Source organism: Astatotilapia calliptera, chromosome 11 (genome assembly GCF_964374335.1).
Source record: "Astatotilapia calliptera chromosome 11, fAstCal68.1, whole genome shotgun sequence".
Taxonomy (NCBI): domain Eukaryota; kingdom Metazoa; phylum Chordata; class Actinopteri; order Cichliformes; family Cichlidae; genus Astatotilapia; species Astatotilapia calliptera.
Genome location: NC_137432.1, coordinates 23431528 through 23445771, shown reverse-complemented (window position 1 = coordinate 23445771; position 14244 = coordinate 23431528). Strand labels below are relative to the sequence as shown.

General features: G+C 40.8%; 2 protein-coding genes across 7 annotated transcripts; one reads left to right on the top strand and one right to left on the bottom strand.

Moving 5' to 3' along the window:
* The first annotated feature begins 3030 nt into the window (after nt 1-3030).
* On the top strand, nt 3031-7274 carry LOC113032759 (retinol-binding protein 1-like). Of its 6 annotated transcripts, none has more exons than XM_026185836.2 (5): nt 3031-3200; nt 3929-4159; nt 4481-4665; nt 6222-6323; nt 7007-7274. In XM_026185836.2, the coding sequence occupies exons 2-5, from the start codon at nt 4084-4086 to the stop codon at nt 7058-7060; spliced, it is 417 nt and encodes a 138-aa protein (XP_026041621.2). In that variant the 5' UTR covers nt 3031-3200; nt 3929-4083; the 3' UTR covers nt 7061-7274. The 6 variants fall into 6 exon arrangements, with proteins under 6 accessions (XP_026041621.2, XP_026041623.2, XP_080164454.1 ...); XM_080308328.1 differs by lacking the exon at nt 3031-3200 and adding an exon at nt 3479-3617; XM_080308329.1 differs by lacking the exon at nt 3031-3200 and adding an exon at nt 3483-3617 and having other exon boundaries at nt 3929-4153.
* A 1719-nt stretch (nt 7275-8993) lies between these two features.
* clk2b (CDC-like kinase 2b) lies at nt 8994-14091 on the bottom strand. The gene is made up of 11 exons (XM_026184430.2): nt 13877-14091; nt 13224-13314; nt 13074-13140; nt 12851-12967; nt 12609-12775; nt 11292-11386; nt 10180-10309; nt 10016-10098; nt 9854-9933; nt 9685-9775; nt 8994-9597 (listed from the first exon to the last, which is right to left on the bottom strand). The coding sequence occupies exons 1-11, from the start codon at nt 13940-13942 to the stop codon at nt 9415-9417; spliced, it is 1170 nt and encodes a 389-aa protein (XP_026040215.1). The 5' UTR covers nt 13943-14091; the 3' UTR covers nt 8994-9414.
* Between the last annotated feature and the right edge of the window lie 153 nt (nt 14092-14244).

The window sequence follows — 14244 nt, the reverse complement described above, 5'->3', positions numbered from 1 at the left end:
ATGACCAGGGGCGGAGCGTGGGGGTGGCTTACTGGGCTTAAGCCCGGGTTGTTTTGTCAGAAGCCCGGGGTATTTTGGAGTGTAATTTTTTCATAGTTAGATGCCTGGCTGACAACTGTATAAAACAAAAAGTACACACAATATTCGAAGCACATAGTGCACACTGTGGGAATTTACGACTGTGCGTGAATCCCCCCTGATATTGGTATGATCCAAGCTCAGGCACTAAGCGACTGAGCGAGGGGGCGGGGCAGCTGCTGCCCGTCAGTGCGCTGTTGGAGAGACGGAGCTAGCCATACTAAGGAGAGCTTAAGTTTGACCAGGTACCAAAGCAAATCATTCGTACCGTACAAATAATGTAAATATGACGGTGCATCACGAAAGATTGATATCAAACTGATCACTTGACCAATATTACGTTACTTGCTCTTCAAGTGAATCAACAAATGGCGAAATGAAAAGCCGAACAAATGCTTTTTTTTTTTTTAGAGAGTCTTAGCTTACGTGTGTTTATTTCATATTTTCAGTTCTTACCCTCCCGACTAAATCGGTTTCAGTTATGTACTGAAATATAAGAATGGACATTAGAGGGTTCTTTCAAAGAAAAAACTCAGGTAAATGTTATTTTATATATTATGCTTTGTATGTTGTTCAGTATATATGTATGCAAAACAAGAGGGATTTCAGTACACAGCAGGATATTCACATCTGTAACCAGATATTTACACTTTAGGGAGAAAACATAAAACATTTTTACTGTACAACATCAATTTAGAGTAAACTTTTGTTTTAGATAAATATTGAAATATATTTTGAATTAGTTAAATGTCAGAATAAAGAGAGACAGAGCTTTCTGTTTTTTATCACTTTCATATAATTTAGGAGTACATATACACTAAGTTTATTGTTAATTAATAAGAAAACTCCAGACGATTCCATTCTGAGCTGAAGAAGCTTCTGATAGGTTAGTAGAGTCCATGTGAGTAAATTGGTGGCACAGCTGTGGATGCATATAAGGCAAAACACAGACCCTGTTTCTTTGACATGGGAAAACCAAGAGATGTCAACCAAAACACCAGGAAAAGAACTGTGGAGCTCCATAAGTGTGGCTCAGTTTTGAATACAATTTGGTGCCATTTGCAATTAAGAAATACAGATAGTTTCTCTCTTTACTCTTAAAGTTAACAAATATGTTTTTTATATTTATCAATCTAAAAAAATAAACATTTAGTCTGATTTGATGTTACAATTAAAAAAATGTTTGTGTTTTTATCTGAAGAGTTTGTAAATATCTGTATATTTGATGATTGTCAGCACAAAGAGAGAGAGAGAGAGGAACAGAGAGAGAGAGAGAGAGAATGAGGACAGAACAGAGATGAACAAGAGCAGGTGAGACACACATGTTAGTCAAATGGTTGTTTACCAAAAGTATCACCGTATCATAGGTCCTCATGTATCTCGTACCTAGTGTTTCTTTTTAGGTTTGTTATTTTTCAAATTCTATATTAATTAAGTTATGCAGGCTTGTTTGCACAACAAGGCTAAATAATTATATAAACTTTTCTCAATCTAAATATTGTACTTTGGTAAAATTAAAAAATAAATGTAGTGCAGGTCTATGATGTTTTTTAGTGCTACTATCATCTAGTTCTGATTCTGGTTCTGTCTTGGTTAAGTCCTCAGTAGTCCTGATTTTGAACTGTAGTAGTCCTGTTTTAATTCCGGATCAGTTCTGGGTCTGGTTGAATTGGGGTTTAGTCCTCGTGTCTTGATACAGCCCCGACTTTGTTCTGCCTTGCTGCTTAATTAAAAAACTAGTTTAAGGTGTCCTGCACATGTGATATATATTTTTCCCTATATGAAGTCATTCTTTTTTGAACAAAACTCAAAACAGAGCCAATTAATCTTTCAGTCATTTCTACCCCCCCCCCCCCCCCCAAGGGGAAAAAAAAATCCCACATGCATACGACCCTTTTGGGCTAAGCCCCGGGTGTTTCAAATGTCTGGCTCCGCCTCTGGTAATGACTAACGTGTAATGGTTGCTTTGTTTCGAAGTAAATGATGCTCGATGATATTCACGAACCCTGAGTCATTATTAAACGACAAACATTCAGTAAAAGAAACCTCAGGCAGAAGTAGACTAGTCTGAGGGTCGACTAAATGGTTTCCCATTATTATTACTGTATTATCAGAAACAAATTACATGTAATTGCCAACTTGACCCCATTCAATCGCAGACTGATAGCAAACTGACTCCCTCTTATGGCGGGCTTTAGTAACAGTGCTGGCATGCTTGGAAACAAAAAAGTGAAGTGAGATAACTATCTTATTTGATAAAGAGACGATGACAAAGTTTAACTCTGAGGACATAATTTGCAGTTTAACAATAAGGTGATGGATCCTTTAAATATGTTATTGCAGTACTCGGTATATGGCGAAATGTTATAAATGTCAATGATATCGTATCTTAGGGTGTTTGGTGACTCCCACCTATATAAAAAGCAATGAGGTCCTCGGTTTTTCTCCTTATGGTGACAAAGGCCGATGTGGCATCGGGTGAACTGAGCCTCATTTAGATGACTAGACGAGTGTTTACACACACCTAGACTGATACGGGGAGATTTATAGATCACGTCACATGTGCACGTGGGGTTTTGAGACTGTCTTCGGGCTGCCAGCTTCTACCCAGATCCACAAATGTAAGCAGCATTCACGTACTAACAGAAAACTGGGACATTTGGGCTTTCTGTGGAATTCCCCAATTTAAGATTACAGACGCCATATAGGAGCCTAGATGTAGTCATTCTACATCACCTGGATTAAATCTATATTTAAAAATGAGCAAGAGTTATCCTATACTCGCTTCAGAGAAGGAGCTCTAACTGACCGTTTTACATCAGAAGAACATCCAGCAAGTAGTGCAGGTTATTTAAACCATATATTAACTTTCACAGGCTATTACTCGTTTTCTAGTCGAGGGATGATATATGAAAAACACATGAAGCTCAGATGTCCCAGTTCTCCACCCTCACTTGAAAGCAGCTTACATTTGGCAGCTTAAAAATTGTCTCCAAAATCCACGTGCACATGTGACGGGATCTGTGCGTGTCACCGGGGATTTATACTTATGTGTAGGGATGTCGTAACCCCTTCCCCCGAATCCTACGACGTCACCAGACGTGCACCAGCTTACTGGAAATGTAAGTACAGGTGGCGTCGAAGGAGCTGGCAGCTGCTGTGATTGGACTGTGGATCCCTGCTATGCATTTCCGGCGGCTACCTGTTCGCCGCAGTTTTTGAATTTATCACCGAGAATAATAATAATCATCATCACCTCAGTATAAAGACTCACAAACCTTGGATAAGTGAAGGAAAAAGGATGGATGGAGATGTTAGGGAGATAGTTTCGGCAATCAGTATGGATGTGATGAAATATACAAAGAAGTGGCAGGGGGCCGGGGGAGGGGTGGCGAGGGACAAAAAATTAGCCCCAGGGGGAGACAAAAAAGCAGCTGACCACTACAAAGAGTGGGGACCCAAGAGGGGGAAAGCCCCGGCATTTAAATTGTTTCCATCGTGGCTGACACCGCATATAAAACACCGGGACAGACGATAAGGTAATTACAGGGAACACCACGCAAAAGCTGGCAACTACGTCGGTCAGTTACGTAGCTTACGTCGTCAGCTGTACAAAGGTTCACCGCAGAAGTGATGATTAGACTTCTGCGATCAACAGGCGATTCGTGCACGGCTATTTAACGAGCTGTAAGTGAGCGAAAAGAACATCGCAAGTATTTGTAGACATTTGTGCGCGCTGGAAGTTGAAAATAAAAAGCTAAAATAGCAGATTTGTGAAGTTTAAATGATTACTATTTATTCACATTGAATCTCTTTAGATTAATCTGTATTTGTGTTTCGATTGGAGCAGGTATTTGCCAGGGCTTACAATTTACGCACAAGTGGTTGTACACTAATCTTGGTTCAGACTTGTGGGTCGGCAGCTGATCCGTGGGATCCAGACGGGACGGGAGGAAAAACCAGAACAAGGCAAAGCAGGAATTTCTGGAGTTTCTTAAGGAAAAAATGACTAAACCTAATTACTCCGGCACCTATCATATGGTGGAGCAGGAGAATGTGGACGCCTACCTGACAGGTTTAGGTACCAGTCTTTATGCAGCATATTTTATAGTATTATTACCATCAAATGTTTAACGGGTAAAACCCTCTCATTTAACATTCATCTTTCATGCGTTTATCTTTAAATAATTGTTTATATGTTGACTGATTCATAATCTTCAGTGTCTGGTTTAGTGATGTGGACTATCTACATTTCCAGCAGCACATTAGTGTAATGAAATCACCACCTTTGACCCACTTACACCCTCACAAGTGTGTGTGTTCACTCCACCTGCAGTGTCTGAGGTAGAAAAGATCCCCCCCATAAGTGTGGCTTACAAAATCTTTCCCTCTTTTCTCCCAGATGTTAATGTTGCTTTGAGGAAGATCGTGTGTATGTTGAAGCCCACTAAAGAGATCATCCATGACCCAGAGACAGGAGCCGTGAAAATCAACACAATCACTACCTTCAAGAATTTCAGCATGGATTTTAATATTGGAAAAGAATTTACTGAGGACCTGAGGATAGTGGATGGCCGTACCTGTCAGGTGTGTGTTGTGTTTTTTCCAAAGTTTGCTTTGAAGGTTAGGTACTTGAGTAAAGTCTGTACACTTCCCGCTGGGATTATTCCATAACCACTCGTTGCTGTTTAAAAACCCAGAATAAGAAACATTCAGCTCCTTCCCAAGTAACCATTCAATGATGGGCTATGATGATATTCTTCAGCTGAATGCTAAACAGAGACGACTCATATCCCAGATTTATGAACTTATCAGTAACCTTAATCCGTGCACCACTGACCGTCTGAGACTGGGACACTGACTTGGGGATAACTTTAACTGATGAGCCCTGGAACTCTGTCCTAAACTTGGTGCGCTAATCATCTGTCTTTGCTGGTGCAAAGTGTTCACTTAACTAATGCTAGATTAGTAAGGATTTATCCCAATGTTGACCCGAAATGTCCTCGGTGAGAGTCCAGACAGCAGATCTGACACACATGTGTTGGTTGTGCCCGGGATTGCCCTCCTTATGGTGAGGAATTTTTAAAGCATTTGGTGAAATGTTTAAAATGTAATGTGACCCTGAGGCGGGGTTTGTGCACATTTGCCAGCCAGGACTCGTGTTATTGTGGCTTTTACCACTTTGCTTGTAAAATGCTTGAGTTTTCAGAAGTGGGAAGTGTGTCATGGCCCAAACAGAGGAGGTTCCTCTGTTGTATTGATTTGATTTATTGATTTACTGATGCTCATCAGTCTGGAGAGGTTATAAAACCATCCTTAAAGAGTTTGTCTCGACAACAGTGACAGTGTTCAGGTTACTGAGTCTAACATCAGCAGAACATTAAACGGCGATAGAGTCCATCGTAGCAGCGCAAACTCGACCTGCAGATTGCTAAAGATCTCACTGGAAAACCAGAAGGCTGTTTGAACTCGAATTCATGTATAGATGATGCTGAAGTAGAACTTTTTTTTTTTAGTATGAAATAAGAAGTCTTGTGTTTGGACAAAGGAAATGGCGATGGTGGCGTCATGTTTTGGATCGGTTTTTGTGCATTTAGTCTTAAACAACTGGATGAATTCTGAATTACACCAGAAAAGTCTCAAGGAGGTGACAGGACCCCTGTCCGTGGATTAAATCTCAGGAGGAAATGGATCATAAAACAAAAACATCACCCCAAACTCACAAGTTGTTCCACCAAAGTGATGTAAGGAGATCAAAGATGTTTTGGAAAGTCAAAGCCCAAACTATTATCTTTAAATGTTCTTTTTTTTTTAGTTATTGCTGTCTACAGGGTGTCACATGATACAAAAGATGCAAAGATACAAAAATATTGGATCATTTTTTATCAGGTCCAACTAATATATTCATGTAATTTTTAAACAAATATCTAAAATCTGATGTTTTTGGTCACATCTTTGAAAAAATGAAGTATATTTTAAAGGCTCCATGACCTTTCACGCATCACTGTATTAGTCTCCCCCCCCCCCCCCTTTTTTTTTTTTTGCTTTGCATAAAGCTTCTTGTCTCTTTGTGTGGCTGAGTGTTGTGTGAGCTACTTTACATGCTAATGTTTCACACTAACGGCATCTCTGTGGTTACACAGACTACAGTAGATTGGGACGGAGACAAGCTGGTTTGTGTACAGCGAGGCGAGAAAGAGGGACGAGGCTGGACGCACTGGCTGGAGGGCGACAAGCTGCATTTGGTAAGGATGTACGAGGGGAAGAAGAGGCCAGTGCAGAGAGAAAGCAAGGAAGAGGGAAGAAGGAAAATGAAAGCTTAAAGGGAAGTGATGGAGAAATTGATATGCTAAATGAGGGAGGGTATTCAAATAAGGCAGGTTTTAGAAGTTATTCATTGGCTAATTCTGTTACTGTCTTTGTGAGAAAAGGTTTTTATTAAGAGGTCTGTGGAGTTTGTATGTGCCTAAAAGGGGAAAGTCCATCACCTAACAAAGGAGTACACACAAACTGAATGCACAAGTGCTACAGAAGCTCAGAGGCACATTTGTTCTAGAACAGTTTAAACTCATAGCTTATCTTTCATTGCTGGTTACGTTTTCAAACGGTCAGCATTCTCCCACTAAAAAGCTCTCACAAATTTAGAGAAAGTGTTGCCGATGCTAAACTCAATATGCTGGGGAATACCAGCGACGGTTTCAGAGGTTACACAAAGGGAACAGTGAGGGACTAATGAAGAGGTGGAGGAGGAAAGTGGGAGCGGGCTGAAAAGACCTGATGAATAGATGTGAAAGAGTGGAAGACGGATTATGAGGTCAAAGCATGAGCTGGTGAGGGGGGTGTTCTGGACAGAATCCCAAATGTTCTTGTTGCTTCTCACCATTCATTTACACCCTCTCACCTCATCTTCTCCGTCTCTTCTCTGCAGGAAATGAGAGTTCAAGGCGTCGCAGCAAAGCAAGTCTTCAAGAAGGCTGAATGAAGTCACTGAAAATGTTTTACAGTCAATAGTCTCATTTTAAAGGTAGCCGGTACGAGAGTCGTGTATATAGCATTATTTATTAACAATATATTTGAAGTACAACAGCAAAACTGAATATTTGTGGAAAAAAACATTGTTCTGAGAGAAGAGAGTTGTAGAGCTTTTGTAAAGGTCTTTCCCTATGTTGCACAATCTTATAAAGAAGTGATGCATCTGTCATGTTTCTTATTTTAAATGATAAGGTGTGTGTGTGTGTGTGTGTGTGTGTGTGCGCGCGCGTACGTGCGTATGTGTGTGCGTGCGTGCGTGTTGCTGCATCTTCATATCTAAAGTGATTTTTATGCATTATTGCACTGGAACCCTGAACTTCTACAGAAATTACCAAATGGAAGTGCATGTGAAAACTGTCTGGAACAGTCGGATCGGACGCTAGCTGATCTTTAACCTCCGGCTTCCTGGTTCAAAGTCCGCGTGATGTCACATTGCGCCCGTGTGACAGTAGAACACCTAAATATGCATTCACTGCCAGTGAGTGGGCGTCATGCATCCTGCCTCCTGCACTCGCTTTCAGCATTGCAAAGGCTGAAGAGGGGAAACTGGCGAGTACACGCTCGCGCTCAGCAGAGTGACCATGCTCTCTGCTCAGCTGCACTCAATCAAGATGCCAGAGGAGGGCTGAGAGTCAGTAGTGTGTGAATGTATGAGTGATGAACTGAAAGGTTGCAAGAAGGCATCTGAATTAATTCAATGACTGCAGGTGCTATTTTATGTAAAATTTATTACAGAAAACATCAAAATTGCCATAAAGTGACTGCAAGCACAAAACTGAAAGGATCATACATCTTCAGCTTTTAAATACATCATGTCCTCCAAATGTTAGAGACGTATCTGATTACATTTTATTTTTTCCCTTTAAAATGTCCAATTTTAGAACATGTTTCTTTTATTAGCATGAAGACAACGTCTGTTGTGTTTGTTATAACCATTACTACATCACCTGTTTCCAAACTTCAGTGTTTTTGCTAGGGTGACCAGATGTCCCTTTTTTTTGTGGGACGCCGCAGCAGTTTTATGACATCTCCCACATACAGAAGCAAAGTCCCACATTTACACGGCACTTTCCTAAACTCTGTTTTGTTTTTTGTTATTTTTTAGCCTTCCCTGAGTTTAAAGAACGCAGGGAAGGCTTTTTATTATATTTAACTGGAGGTTAGCAAGAAGTCACCAAAAAGTTAGCAGCTTGTTTAATCTGATGGAATCTACCACAAAGAAAATGATTTGGCAGTTTATACTGAGAAATACAATTTTTGTCTCTTTAGATAAAATTATACTTCAATTTCTCAGATGGGGAAATATGGCACGAAGTGACACAGTGCATGTGTGTTATAATTGACTAGAAAAATCGTATTTTTTTTTAGATATAGCTAATATAAGAACATGAATCATGAATACAGGGTTAAATAAGGACTACTGCATAACAGGTTAAGTTAGTTGGCCTTTACATGCTAGACTCATGTCTGATTTATTGTAATTTTTTTTTTAAGTTGGGCATCTGGTCACCCTAATCATAATTCTGATGATCACACAAGCCTAAGATGTAATATTTCCTTCAGTTGATTTGCTTGTTAAGGTCAGTTCTCCATTAGTAGTTTAATGTTTGGCACCTGCGCCATTTCTTCATCTTTTTTCCTCGAATATAAAAAGTACAGCATAAAAAAGTAAAAGCAAATAACTTTTATATTTTTCAATTGTTTCCTTTTTTAATGTTATATATAATTATTTAATTTTTTTAATGTTTTATATAATTAAAACTACACACTAGAAAATTACACTTAAAAAAAATCACATTTATTCTAATTAATATCTAGAGACTCATTACCTCAAAATAAAATGCTTCTGTTCTGGGGGATACATTAAGGCTGAGACTGTTGGATTTTTATAATGTCACGTAGGTTGCATTTGTCAAGTCTTTCCATACTTAACAAGCTTGTAAACAATTTTAAGACAATTTTAACAGAAACATAGAAAAGCAAACAAACGTAAAAATAATATGCTCAGAAAAAAATTGCTAGCACCTTTAGACAAACGTGTCTGCTAAATAAATTTTTTCCCTACTTGAAAGGATGATGCTTCTCTTTTCTCTCTTCCAGCTCAATCAGCTGTAACTGTTCAAACTTCTTTTATCTGAGAAGCTGCTTACAATGATGCTTTCAGACTTTCTCTTTCACTGTTAGCTGTCATTTCAGTGTTTAACTCAAATAACTTAAACCTCTTATTTTTAAAGCTTAAATTACAAATAAACTTGCAAACACCCTCACCATATGGTCCACATATGGTTAAGTGTCTACCAAAGGTCATCTGCTCATGTCACAGCTGTTCCTCCACCCCTGACTTCTTCCTGGATGATGGAGGGGCTGGAAGAAAGGATGGCACAGAGCGGAGGAAAGAGAAATACGCTTTGAGGGCTCGTACTCCAGCATCCTCTCTAGGAGATCGAAAAAATGGTGGTGTTCTCTCCCGTGTGATAACAAGTATTCCTGTAAAACAAGGAGAGAGACATTATATTCAAATGGTGGGCACCGAGCAGATAATGCTTATCTGTGGTCCGCCTGCCCACGGCTCACCCTTAACGGCTTGCATTTGGATTTGACGTAGCGTCCGGCTTTGGAGCACTCGTTCCAGTCTAGATGTCCACGGTGGAAATACTTCTGCTTTCTGAGAATCAAAATGAAGAGTCGTCAGATCAAAGTGTTTCAGAGTTTGTGACAATGAGAGGGTGCACGAGCGGGATACCTGCTCCTCTGAATCATCCTCTGAGGAATCGGTCCCTGTACTCTCTCTATCATAGCAAGATGCTCCTTGTTGTCATGAGTCTGTAAGTGGACACAAGAGGAAGTAAAGACCATGACAAATAAAAAGACAAAGTTCGTCTTACTTTTATGTCGAATGTGTGACCTGGAAGAGTGTGAACCCTTTGTAGTATTCAAACAGGATGCAGCCGATACTCCACACATCACACGGTTGACTCCAACCCAACTCTGTGGAAGAAGGAATAGCTTTGTTACCAACTGGACTGGGCAGGTCCTGGATACTCCCCGAGCTAAAATGACATTTCTTACCAAGTATGACCTCTGGGGCTCGGTAGTGACGAGTAGAGATGATGACAGAGTGGTGTTCGTGGTCAAAGGTGGCGCTGCCGAAGTCGACGAGCCGCACCGTGGTGTCGTTTACCCGCCTTTCATTGCACTTCTAAATGGGCGACAGGTGGAAACACTGTAAACCCTCCCAACTTCGCTCATTTAAAGTATAATCTTTGTATTTTCCTGCTATTGATGATGCTTTGATAAAAAATTATAAAGAGCATTAGGCTTGCGCTAATGTGATGAAAATAACAAAAAGTTATGAACAATTTTACAATACTGCAACACGGTAGGACAAAACAAGAACGAGTCTATCAGATTAGAAAAACAGCAACAACAAAAACGCTACTATCGGCTGTTTCCATGTGGACAAGGGGTCACTGTAGCTGGTAGCTCTGCATGTTTGATTTGGTTGCGTTTTACAGCAGATGCCCTTCGTGACACAACCCCACCAGCAGATAAACCCCCTTAATCTCCCACTTCTTTTTTGGTTGGATTAAACTAATTAGATTAAACATCTCAATCAACTAACTGAATCAATGTCTCACAACGTCTCATTTAACCCAGTTAACCTTAAAAAACGCTTGGTGGATTTAACTAATTCCAAGAAAGTCAACAAGCTTGTTCTCCCTTTTTTGCTAAATGCAACACTGTGTCTCCACTTTGGTCTTGTCTGTTCACAGGACATTGGTCCAGAAGCCATGTGATTTGTTCCGATGCAAACCAAGCCATGGTGCCGTCATAAAGTTTAATAAGCTTGGACATCCTGATTTAACAGGAAGCAGTAAGGGTGTATTTAGTTTTCGTTTTTATGTGGCTGTGAAAAACGAAGAAAAAGTGGAGATTCCCATAAATAAAAATTCAGCAATATGTCTCAGAGCTGCCACATATTTTCCTGCAAAGGTCAACAAACAAGCTGCAGCCTTCCTGGATAAATATGAGATTATAAAAAGCATACATGTGGGTGTCTGATTTCTGCTGAAACAAATTTGCACCCAAATGAAAAGCTGCATTTTTCTGCCATCATTAATCCCCGCTTTTTCTACCATCCCCTGAAGCCCTCAGCCATCACGCCTGCAGCCATTTCTGACCTTCTCGGCGTTGTATATGAGGGAGTAGTCCGAGTTGACGAAGAGGATGTTCTCAGGCTTCAGGTCAGTGTGAGTCAGCTTGTTGTCATGGAGAACTGCAGAGGAAACGGGAGAGAAGTTCAGATGAGGAAGTTCATCATGAGCAGACACCTCAAATGTGGTTGATTGTAGACAGCTGGATGTGACAGATTTACAGCAGCGAATTAAATGTTAGTAGATAGGATATTACAAAGATTATATATCAGAAACCCGAATGAAGCCTGTCTGATGAAGTGTTGGTTTAATTAAAGCAGAGGGACTCTTTGATGGTGTGATGCGTTCCAGCTGAGGAGTAACCTCCATGGCCAAAAACTGAACCCGAGGTGAAGCTGCCAAAAACTACAGCTTCTCTAATGGCCACTTGAGGCCAGTTCCAAAAGCAAGTCAATCCCCATGACCCCATGTGTTAAGACACATGTTTACAGTACAAAAAAACCTTCGGCTTCTGTGGATAGTTTCCACTTTCATAACAACGCTATGGAGCTGACCTTGTAATAACTCATCCACTTGGATACTAGAGTTAAGGATGTTGCTGCTTTGATTGGCAGGTCTCCCAACACATGCAGTTGGAGCAGAGTGGCATTTGAGTTTTTAAAAAAGCTTTTAAACAGAGAAATTTAATATTATTACATCCTGTGTGGTACAGCCCAGCTTCAGGTTTAGTTTGCAATATCTGTGCATTGCACGTGCATCTAAAAATGTGATACCTCTTGTCTCCAAAAAACGAAAAACAAAAACATTTCAATGACCAAAAAAGTAGCATTAAACTAATGTAAACCAATGTGTGAAGTCACAGTGGATGAACCCATCTTCTATAAAATCTGTGGTTGCAGCTCATCTTTTGTGCTGTTTATGTTTAAATATTTAGGAGTGCATGCTCTGCTTTTATTTTGGAGAATCGTAGGCCGCGGTTTACAGCATCCTGTCTCATTCTGAAGTTAATTTGCCAGCATGATATCAAGCAAATGATACCATGTTATGGCTACATAACAAATGGTTGTACTGAATATGAAATTAATATTTGATATGACTAAATTATCAATAGCAGACTTGTCTGAGATTTGCAAATGATTGCGTTCGGTTATTGACTAGAATTAATCACTGAATGATATCAATCATCGTGAATGAAATCAATCACTCACTGCCCTAACTGCTCCTGCGTCTTGCTCTAATTTGCCGTGTTTAATCTGCTTAGTCTCATCCCTGGCATTGATGCAGAGGTGCAGCAGAAAAGGGAAAGTGGTGCTGCACACTCTGTATGATGCATATTGGACTCACAGCTGACAGCGTGGCAGATCTGCTGGGCCATGTGTCGGATCTGGTTAATTGGATACGGCAGGAAGTTGTTTGATTTCAAGAAGTCAAATGTGCTGAGAGACAGCAGCTCAAAGGAGATGCACACATGGCCGTAGTAGTTAAACCAGTTGAGCATCTGCACGCAGTTACTGATGAGGAAGAGAAACAGAGGGTGAAACATAAAGCACATGAAACGGGTAACAGCGTTTCAATCACAGACTCACTGTTTGTTGTGCGGATCCTTCTCACTGATCTTCTCCAGGACGTTGATTTCCAATTTGGCTGCTTCTCTGTATTTGTCCTGGTTCTTAATGATCTTCAATGCAATTTGATTTCCTCCTCTGTTTTTAAACACTGTTTTAAAAAAAAAAATACCCCCCCCACCCCACCCCACCCCCGCACACACTGCACATTGATTCAACTTGAAACTTCTGATGAAAAACCTACCTGCTGTGGTCCACACACTGAACCACTTTCCCAAAGGTCCCCTCACCTAAAGTGTCGACTATCTCATCTGCAAGACAGATAAAGATCAGCTTAATGACGGAGCACCGTAACGAGGCTGCTTACTCTTCCTACATCTGTGCTGCAACCTACATCTGTCTTCAAGGACGTCACCACTTTTGTAGATCAGGTGACCATTTTCAGAGTCCCTCTCACTGTCATTTGCAGCCCGGTCGCTTCTTCTCTGCAAACAAAGTCAGCCACATTCATGACAAGGTGGAGCAAAAGATCAAAAAAACATCAACCCGCTTCTGTCACACCCCACCTAAAAACACACCGAGTAACATCTGACCTCTGGGTCTGTAAGGAGAAAGGTCACCAGCTGGACATACCCGTGCACTCAAGCTTGCATGGTTACAGAAGCTCACACAGCTTTGTGTACGTCCTCCTGCTGAGGCTGTCCTAATGCAGCCATGATTAATGCATTAAGGTCGATCTCAAAGACCTGAGCCTGCCCTAAAGGGGGCTCATAAGAAAATGCCAGATGACTCTCTTTGGAGGAGCTGAGGCTCTATTTCCATCCACATTCTGAGACTGTTATTAATATCAGAAGCTCAGCATGTGAGTAACTGACACTTAGCGCAGGACATGGGCCACTGACATACATAAACACAACCAATCTGCACATTCATTGTTAGAAAGCTGGTGATCTTTAAGAGATCAACACATAGTGCAGCTGGTTAAAAGTAAATCACACAGACTTAGAAAGAGACACAAAAACATGTTCAAAGAATGCAGATACTCACAGAAAGGCAGAGGCAAATACAGTCCAGAAAACCCTTAAACAGAGAATGCAGCTCTGTCTTTCCCATTGCACAGCAGTGCAGATCTACTCAGAGAAAAGACGAGCCTGAGTGGAAGAGAGGCGGATGGAGGGATGCTGCACGGGAGGTGAAGGCGAGATGCAGGTGAGGTAGCGGCAGGAACAAAAGGCGATGAGGAGATGTGGAGAGGAAAAGCGCCAAGGTCAGCACGATAAATAGTCAAGTAGCAGCACGGGAACAAACTGAAGGACGAGGAGTTGTGAAAAAATAAAAAATAGCCTGCAGTGTTGTCAGCTGAAACCAGAAGTGAAAGGAAGACACGATGCCAAAGCTTCACCACGAAAGTGACA

What these genes read in the sequence shown, in the direction of transcription:
- LOC113032759 (XM_026185836.2), top strand. Translation starts at nt 4,084, where the DNA reads ATGACTAAACCTAATTACTCCGGCACCTATCATATGGTGGAGCAGGAG. An exon ending in TGGATGGCCGTACCTGTCAG is followed by an intron (nt 4,666 to 6,221) that starts GTGTGTGTTGTG and finishes GTGGTTACACAG; the next exon opens with ACTACAGTAGATTGGGACGG. An exon ending in AGGGCGACAAGCTGCATTTG is followed by an intron (nt 6,324 to 7,006) that starts GTAAGGATGTAC and finishes TCTTCTCTGCAG; the next exon opens with GAAATGAGAGTTCAAGGCGT.
- clk2b (XM_026184430.2), bottom strand. Translation starts at nt 13,942, where the DNA reads ATGGGAAAGACAGAGCTGCATTCTCTGTTTAAGGGTTTTCTGGACTGT. An exon ending in AGCCCCAGAGGTCATACTTG is followed by an intron (nt 10,099 to 10,179) that starts GTAAGAAATGTC and finishes CTTCTTCCACAG; the next exon opens with AGTTGGGTTGGAGTCAACCG. An exon ending in AAGGGTTCACACTCTTCCAG is followed by an intron (nt 9,934 to 10,015) that starts GTCACACATTCG and finishes GTCCACTTACAG; the next exon opens with ACTCATGACAACAAGGAGCA.